This window comes from Octopus bimaculoides, chromosome 17 (genome assembly GCF_001194135.2).
Source record: "Octopus bimaculoides isolate UCB-OBI-ISO-001 chromosome 17, ASM119413v2, whole genome shotgun sequence".
Classification (NCBI taxonomy): domain Eukaryota; kingdom Metazoa; phylum Mollusca; class Cephalopoda; order Octopoda; family Octopodidae; genus Octopus; species Octopus bimaculoides.
This window is the reverse complement of record NC_068997.1, coordinates 8,887,039-8,896,659: the sequence shown is the minus strand read 5'-3', so window position 1 is coordinate 8,896,659 and position 9,621 is coordinate 8,887,039. Positions and strand designations below refer to the sequence as shown.

Below are 9,621 nucleotides of genomic sequence, written 5' to 3'. Positions count from 1 at the left end.
AGAAACTCTGCCAAATTTAGATTGGAGCCTGGTGTTGCCATCCGGTTTCACCAGTCCTCAGTCAAATCGTCCAACCCATGCTAGCATGGAAAGCGGACGTTAAACGATGATGATGATGATGATGATGATGATAATAAAAATAAACTTTCTTTTCTGTAATGCTATTCAATAAAGCCACCTTCAGCTTCGGCAACTGCTTCTATATGAGATCTAAATCATCTCCATGCTCGAATCAAGTGGTCCTGGTTCATTTTTCGACATTACTCTGACTATGGCAGCTTTCAAAGAATCTTTGGTGTTATGGGCGTGTTCATTGATCTCTAGCTCAACGATGCTCCACATTTAATAGTCCAATGGATGCTAAATAATGGTTATTACTATCATCTTTAAAGCAGCAAGCTGGCAGAATTGTTAGTATGCTGGGTGGAATGCTTAGCGGCATTTTGTCCATCTTTATGGTCAGAAGTCAAATTCTGAAAAGGTCGACTTAGCCTTCCATCCTTTTGGGGTTGATAAATTAAGTACCAGTAAAACACTGGGGTCGATGTAATCGACTAGTCCCCTCCCCTCAAATTTCAGACCTTGTGCTTATAGTAGAAAGGATTATTATTATTATTATCTCTAGTTAAATTCTTAATGCTCACTGCATTAAATATGTTATTACTAAGTGACAAATTGGCAGATGTTTTATTTATTTTGGCTTTCTGTGTTCTTGGTTCAAATCTTGCCAGGGTCAACTTCGTTTTTCATTGTTTTGAAGCCCAGTTTGGGGGATCAGTGGAATTGTATTTATTCCAGTCCTAAGCATTTTTAGTTCTTGGATGGTCAGTTTAATCTGTTTTAGTCTAACACCATCACTTGGTTCTTAGGTGCACTCTGTGTCCCCTTTGAATCAAACATTTAGACCAAGTCTTCAATATGAGGACAACTCCTCACTAACCACTTTAAGGGGTTCTGAAAAAGTAGAGGCTCATGGGTAATGTTCTTCCCTTTTTGACAAAATAAAGAAAAAGAAAGACTTTTTATTTATATATTTTTTCTTTTATTTTTAGATGACTGAACAAATGGAAATGCTTTATCAACACCTGCAATTAACTGATTTAGGCCAGCGTCTTCGTTTTTTCATCTGTTCAACTCTGGAAGACATGTTGAAGAGTCTGTTTCCTCACTGTCATGTATATCCCTTTGGTTCTTCCGTTAATGGATTTGGCCGTAACAGCTGTGATCTTGATATGATCTTGAACTTGTGTACTTCGAAATCACAGGTAAGTTGAGGAAGCATCGAGTTATTTACAATTGAATTTTATATATATAGATACATTGAAATATATTGATTTTTAATTTAATGTATTTATATGGGTGTAAATATCAGGTGAGAGCTAAATCTTTCCATGGATGGTACCTCAGCCTCTCACAGGTAACATTTCCAGATGATCTGCTAATTAGCCACCTACAACTGTTAGGTAAATAGTAACTAGTAAAAGTTCACCAAGAGGAATAAATTATTTTGCTGTGAGGAGGTGATGAAGTCTAACATTTTGAACAGAATCTTTCAGTAGAAAAAAAGATAAAAACACATTAAAAAATTTGGGTATCATCATCGTCGTCGTCGTTGTTTAATGTCTGCTTTCCATGCTGGCATGGGTTGGACAGTTTGACTGAGGGCTGGCAAGCCAGGAGGATGCACCAGGCTCCAGTCTGATCTGACAATGTTTCTACAGCAAGATGCCCTTCGTAATGCTGACCACTCCAAGAGTGTAGTGGGTACTTTTTATGTGCCACCGGCACAAGGGCAAGTCAGGCAGTACCGGCATTGGTCACGTTTGGATGGTGCTTTTTATGTGCCACCGACATGGGAGCCAGTCAGGTGGCACTGGCAACCTATGGTGAAAATTCAAAGACAAATGTGGGTTTAAAAATAACTGTTCTTAGCACCTGTACTGGTGCCACGTAAAATGCACTCAGTACACTCTGTAAAGTGGTTGGCGATAGAAATGGCACCCAGTTGTAGAAACCATGCCAAATCAGATGACTGGTATCTGGTGCAGCCCTTCAGCTTACTGGCTCTTGTCAAACTGTCCAACCCATGCCAGCATGGAAAACGGATGTTAAATGATGATGATAATGGAAAGTAAAACATTTTTTTCATTCGTTTCAGGAGAATACAAACAACAGATTAAAGTTTTTAACCAAATTGAAGCATGATGAAGAAGAACGTAGTTTCTCCTGTCGAAATCTCAAGGTTTTTGCTGAAATGATTGAGAATTTTATCCCTTCATGTGTTCGGATTAATCCAATATTAAGAGCACGTGTTCCAATTATTAAGTTTTACCATGAAGCTTGTGATATAGAATGTGATTTATCTCTACAGGACACGTAAGCTCGTTTTCTTTTCTTTCTTTTTAACATTCACTTTTGACAACATTGATGATGTCATTGTGCAAATTTTTGATTACTTAGCATTAGAATTATTGTGAAAGTTTGTTCTTATTGCTGGAATACCTTTTGATCAGAGCTGTGGGTTAACCCCACCACCATTGCATGTACTCTATTTAAAGTAGTAATTACTTGTAGGGACACTGTATTTGGTTGTGCAACCATAATATTCTACCAAGTATATTAGAGGCCTTATAAGTCAATTCTGTGTCCCACTGTGTTAGTAGTGCTATTAAATCACTGACCTGTCCTCCATGGCAAAAGTGTTAAGGTCGCAGCCCCTGATGAAGAGGATTGACCTTTAAGAATCCTGTGCTGGTGCCACGTAAAAAGCACTCGTGCTGGTGTCACGTAAAAGCGCTCATTCTGGAGACATGTAAAAAGCACCCAGCACACTCTGCGAAGTAATTGGCATTAGGAAGGGCATCCAGCCATAGAAACCAAGCTAAATCAAACTGGAACCTGGTGCAGCTTCCCAGCTTTGGTTAAATTGTCCAGTCCAAGTCAGCATGGAAAATGGATGTTAAAGGAAGAATTTTTTGTAGAAATTATAGTTGGCACTGATTTGTTACAATGTTTACAAAACATAACAGATCAGTGCTGGCTTTAATTTCTACTGAAAATCTGTAGAGATAACCATAAAAAAAACCTATCTAAAGTATATATTTTTTCTGTTTGTTTTTCTTTTTTTTTTGTTTAAGTTGATCGAATATTTTTGAGGGATCACTGTATGTGTTTGTTTATTTTTTTGTGTTTTCCAGTTCTGGTGTAACCATGTCTAATGTAATGTATATGTTGGGTGTGATGGACCGACGTGTGTGTCCATTGGTCTTCACAGTCCGACACTGGGCCAAAGTAAACAACATCAGCCACCAACACCCTGGGCCATGGTTGAGTAACTTCATGCTATCTTTATTGGTCATTTGCTTCCTACAGCTTCGGGCAAAACCGATCCTTCCATCTTTTTCATCCATTTTGAACGGTAAGATGTCACATTACTTTCTACTGTTCTTTCATCATCATCACCATCATCATCAACTTTTCCAGGTTGGCATTGCTTCAAGAAAACATTCATTCTCTCTGCTGAATGTCTTCAATGCTGACCATTATTATTTTTTTTCCAACTAAGATACTTTATTCCACATTTCTGCTTGTCAAAATGCTACTGGTCATTTTATTTACGGAAGACATAAAGGCGTCTTTGGAAGAAGTCTAAAGATATGGAAAAAAAGTAGAGTGGGAGGTGGGGGAAATCTCTAGGTGCTTGACATCACAGATGAGATAATATCTCCAAGAAGAACGGAGATTTGCTATACTGCAGTCCTTATTCTGTTACTTGTTTCAGTCATTTGACTGTGGCCATGCTGGAGCACCGCCATTTAGTCGAGCAAATCGACCCCGGGACTTATTCTTTGTAAGCCTAGTACTTATTCTATCAGTCTCTTTTGCCAAACTGCTAAGTGATGGGGACACACCAGCATCGGTTGTCAAGCAATGCTAGGGGGGACAAACACAGACAGTCAAACATACACACACATATACATATATACGACGGGCTTCTTTCAGTTTCTGTCTACCAAATCCACTCACAAGGCTTTGGTCGGCCTGAGGCTGTAGTAGAAGATACTTGCCCAAGATGCCACACAGTGGGACTGAACCCGGAACCATGTGGTTGGTGAGCAAGCTACTTACCACACAGCCACTCTTGCGCCTATGAATAAGCAATGAAGATGATTATGACTTTTCCTTGATTTTACCTTAAATTTGAAGACTAACTTATACTACTTATTTTTCTATATTTATTAAACTGAGGAAATGTCAACTTTAAGGGCGTAAAATGAGATCAGTTTTGTATAATTTCTGCAATTTGATTTGATGAAGGAATTATCTCCCTTAAGAACCCTCACTGGACTATCATTATACAAGGGAGATAATTATGAGATGATACGGTTGAGCTTGCAGTGGTCGTAGAAACGGGAAGCTGGACGTTTGAATTATAGGAATTCCTCGTAAAAGTCGTTTTGAAGATAGAATTAAATTTATTTTAATTATTAAACCCGTGCTTATATATATAAACTCTATGAAGAATATATTCTTATAGCAAGACTGAAAGAGTATGATCACAAATGCGAGCAACCGAAGTGGGGTTCCTCTGAAGTGACATTACTGGACAGGGTGCATAGCTTGGAGATCAGGGAGTCTGTCCAGGTCAAATCACTACTTCTCTGCATTGAGAGATCATGATTCCAGTACTATGAATATGTGATTAGAATGTTGCAGGAAAGAATTGAAGCCGAGGCAACTGGCAGGAGACTTAGGGGACAGACCAATAATGGGGTGGTTGGATAATATCCATAGTTTCAGTTGGTCAAGCTTGGGAATCCGGTCTGAAAGATGTAATGATGGTTACTTCTGATAGGACCCTCTAGAACAGTGGTTCCCAAAGTGGATGGTATTGCTTCCCAGGAATTGTGGGTGGAGATGATGGATGAATTGATCTCTCTGCACCTGTGCCTCCCTAGTAAAATATATAAAACTATGCTGTTTAGATAGCCTTGACAATAAAGTTTAGAAAACACTGTATGGAAGCCTGTTAGAATCACTTTCTTTGCTCGAGGCTGGTATAGTCAGTCTAACCACCTGACTTGAGCCAGCACCAGGTCCTTGGTTACCTTTAGTTGAGTCCATCCCGTTGCAAGTATTTGTTTGGAGGAGGGGGCAGGTCTCTGATCTGAGGATTACTGCTTTCTACAACTTGTTTCGGAGGCCTTTCCTCTTAAGGCTAAAAAAAGAAAACAAAAAAAACATACATGCTGGTAAACATCTCAATTTCTTGGATGTAAGTTATGACACACAGAATAAAATATAAGAAACACTCCAACAAAACACTGATAAATTTTATGTTAATGCTTGAATTTATTCTTTTCTGTTTGTAGCTAAAGAAAATGCACAGCCTACAGATGTAACCACTGTTGATGATGAAACCTTAGTAGGTAAGATCAGCATTTTCATTGCTTCTCTATAGAATGTACAGGCTTACACTGAAGATGTGATTCTACAGATTTATTGTGTGAAATATTTCTATAAAATGGAGTTATTTTTGTGGGTAGATTGCTTATTAGATGATATTTATTGAAATAGTAACATCAACAATTGAATTTATCATGGTTGTCTGTCATTGCTGAACAAGATTCTTTTACTAAGGGATGGAGGGATGAACTGCATATGATGTTTCATGTACAGTCCATATTCAGAATCAAAGATGAGCCAAGATAACAGTACCAAAGTGGGCTTCTTTTCTAGATTCACAGAATCTGAACTCCGTTCTGAAATCTAGTGAAATATTCAACAGTTTTACAGTCTTCCTACGTCTGAAGTCAGAAAGTTGTTCCAGTTTGAAGTCGATTGGTTCTATTGACACTATGAAATACTGTTCTGTGAACACCATGGGGTGCTTTCATCAGGATTTGGATATTTGCAAGAGAGGAGGAGAGTGCACTGGTTTGGTCATGTGATGCAGATGGATGCCGACAGCTCTATAAAGAAGTGCTGGTCTCTCAAGGTGGATGAAACACGTGGAAGTGGGAAACTCAGGAAGACATAAGATGAAGTACTGAAGACTGACCTCAGGAAACTGAACCTTTCAGGTGAGATGACAAAGGACCGAGATATCTGGCACTTGGCCATACTCCAGACAGCAGAAGACCAATCCTTCTGGTTGTGTAAAGCACTCCTGGCAGTGCCATGTAAAAGCACTCTGCACACTCTATAAAGTGGTGGGCATGTTAGGAAGGGCATCCAGCTGTAGAAACCATGTCAAGTCAGACTGGAGTCCAGTGCAGCCTCCAAGTTTGTCAGCTTTGGTCAGACCATCCAACCCATGCCAGCATGGACAACAGACATTAAATGAAGATGACGATATCTTGACCGCTTCTCCAGTTCATTTCCTACTCAGTTATCTGGGATCTCCACAGTTTTAATTTCGGTGTAAATCTAAGGGCTCAGTTCCATTGCAAAGCATCTTTTGAGAAAGTGTCTCTTGTGGAGCAGAGTCTTAGGTTGACCAATGCCTTGTGACTGGATTTCAGCAAATGGAAACTCTATGCTTGTGTGTGTTTATAATTGGTGTTGTATATGCTGTTTTTATGTCCAGTAACTTATATATGAGGATGTATTTTTGCATTTGTCCCACTCCTGCTGTTAGTTTGTTTATGACCCCTGTAATTTAGTGTTTCAGCAAAAGAAACTGATAGAATAAGTTCCAGACTTCAGAAAAAAAAAAAAAATACTGGGTTTGATTTGTTTGACAAAATTCTTCAAGGCAGTGCTCCAGCATGGCTGCAGTCCAATGATAAAAAGGATAAAAGATTAGACACTCACACACCACGACAGGCTTCCACACAGTCTCCATCTACTAAATCCACTAATGCTTTGGTTAGCTTGGTATTGTTGCGGAAGACACCACTTGCCTAAGGTACCTTGCAGTGGGATTGAACCTGAAATCACATGGTTGCAACTACTGACTGCTCAACTACACAGCCATGCCTTCATTAAATATGTTTGAACTATTGATAATATCAGTTTGTTCCCTAAATAAGAATTTATTTGACATCTTTATCATTGAAACAAATATTAAACAATTCTGTTTTATATTTTCAGGTGATCTGTTGATAGAATTCTTCAACTTCTATTCTGTGTTTGACTTTAAACAACATGCTTTGTCTCCATTGCACGGAAAATGTTTTCTAAAACCAGACTATTCAGCATTGTACATAGAAAATCCATTAGACATAGAATTGAACATTGCCAAAAATGTCAGTAACAGAGAGATGATGAAATTGACCGAAACCTTCAAAACGACATTGTGGCATCTGAACAACTCTGGAATGTCTCTAGTCAATATATTTCTGACTGAAGACTCTAAAAGAGTCTTAAAGAAAAAGTTCAATGTCCACGACTTATACAGATGATTTTTCTTCTTTTTATTTTTACCTGTAAATAAAACAATTTAATTTATTTTGATCAATTTTGATTTCGCAGCCCAAGGACAATATTTGCAGGGGTTGGCTACACTAAATTTACCCTCTTATTGCAGAAATCAAGATCTATCCAATCAAAATTTCATTACTCCTAACAGTGGAAAGCACTTTTATATACCAATTTATCTTTTGGAACTATTTTCTGTTGAGACATGTCAAGTTTATTGAGGCAATGTGACTTGCAGAAAATACCAATTCTATTTTTTGGTAAGATTTTTAACGTCATTACTGGAATTAATTTCACAGTGAAAAGGTTAAAATCCAACTGCAATATAAGTGGGTCTTCTGTTATTGTTACCAGAGGCAGGGAAAAACGGAAGCTGACCATAGCATGTCTTTGTGCTCAGATAGTTGATATTGAACTTAATCATTTTGTGAATCACTAAGACCTGTAAAAGCCAGTGTGGTTAATTCCAGCTTCTGTTGTATGAAGCAAATGTGAGACCAATATTAATGGAAAACAAGTCTATTTACACAAAAGTTTATTGGAAAGGTCTGCGATTTAACATCCCTGAGCTACATGAAGTTAAGAAAATGTCGAGATCAGAATGTTGGACAGGCATATTGCAACTACATGTCTGTGAGTGACTATATGTCAGTTGGTCATGTGACATTTTTCCAGATGCAGTCTAAGATATCTGCACGAGCAGCAACAGCAGCACCAGCTCAGGTGTGGGAGCGTTAATACATTGTGGGCCTCACCTGTGCTTTGTAGAATTGTGATTTTTATTCAAAGTCGTGTCTTTATAGATCTCTCTAGTTTCACTTTCCAAAGTATTAAAACACTTCAGCATTTAGATGACTTGGTCAAACATTATACTTTTTTTATTCACAGACCACTCTGAAAAGTGGTTGAAGTTTAGAAGACCATCCAGTAGTAAAAACCATGCCAAAGTAGACCTCGCCGGTGCTGGTGCCGTGTGAAAAAGCATCCAGTACACTCTGTAAGGTGGTTGGTGTTAGGAAAGGCATCCAGCTGTGAAAACCATGCCAAAGCAGACAGTCCTGATGCAATCTTCTCACACTTCAGCTCCGGTCAAACCATCCAACTCCTGCCAGCATGGAAAATGGACGTTAAATAATGATTGTGATTTAACCCCTTAGCATTCAGATTATTCTGTTAAATGTAATGCTTATTTATTCCCCTATTTTTGAGTTAATCAGGCATTGGCTCTTGTAGCTTCAAGATTTCGATGATGCAATAGTTTATTCTTAGAATAACATTGTTGGGTAGGTGTGAAAGGCTGGATCTGGCCAGATTGAATGTAAAACAAGAATTATTTAGGCAGGATATGGCTGGTTTAAATGCTAAAGGGTTAATCATGCATTATCTCATAGCTTTGAGATTTTGATGTGGTTGCTAGAATGACATTGTAACGTAGTTGTGACGAGCTAGATATGACTAGTTTCAACTTAAAAGTTATATTTATGTATACATTTATATTTACATATATTTATGTACATTCACACACAAACACACACACATACATCAGTGACTGGTTATCAATTGAATATTTTTGTAATGGATTTTATCTATTGCACTCTGGTCTTTTTTTTTTTAACCCATTCTGTTTAGGGAGGCTGTTTTTATAAAGTTTTCAGCAAATCAAATCTGGTTCGACTCCCTATTGTAGCTGCAGTGTCACTTTGACCCAATAACGCCCTTGTGCATGAATAGCCAGTTCCTACTCCCTTAAGTCAACAAGTGCCAATTGCCCACAGATCGGAAAAGGGGTTGCCCACTTCTGTTTTATTACACTGGTCATCATCAGGATAAATATATACAGCTTTTAATGCAAGTAAAATATTTTTTCATCAATCTTTGTTTTACATGTTAACTTTTGTGTGCATATTATTATTGTTCAAGCTGTTAAGCTTCCAATCATGAAGTTGAAGCCAGTCAAGTTGATTAAAGCTAGCAGAGTTATATACTTTTACCATGGGGCTAAATATTGGGTCATCCCATAAATAATGCGGTTTTTCCAATTGCATGAAAAGTTGGAGGAGGATGGGATAAACTACCTGCATCAACCTGCTATAAAAGCAGGTAGTAATTTTACCTTGTCCTTATTCTTAGTGCAAGTTTTGAAGAGTGCAGTTTGATTTTAATAGATATTTATTCAAAGCTATAATGGAAGTGGCAAAG

General features: G+C 38.1%; 1 protein-coding gene across 2 annotated transcripts in view; it reads left to right on the top strand.

The window, feature by feature from the left end:
- Positions 1–9,294, top strand: part of LOC106872676 (poly(A) RNA polymerase, mitochondrial) — a 14,442-nt gene extending 5,148 nt beyond the window's left edge. For both annotated transcript variants that reach the window (XM_014919751.2, XM_052973893.1), the window contains exons 3-7: positions 1,053–1,265; positions 2,159–2,376; positions 3,198–3,418; positions 5,373–5,429; positions 7,096–9,294. In XM_014919751.2, coding sequence (XP_014775237.1) covers positions 1,053–1,265; positions 2,159–2,376; positions 3,198–3,418; positions 5,373–5,429; positions 7,096–7,406 — 1,020 coding nt within the window. In that variant the 3' untranslated portion in view covers positions 7,407–9,294. The remainder of the gene's footprint in view (positions 1–1,052; positions 1,266–2,158; positions 2,377–3,197; positions 3,419–5,372; positions 5,430–7,095) is intronic.
- The last annotated feature ends 327 nt before the right edge of the window (positions 9,295–9,621 follow it).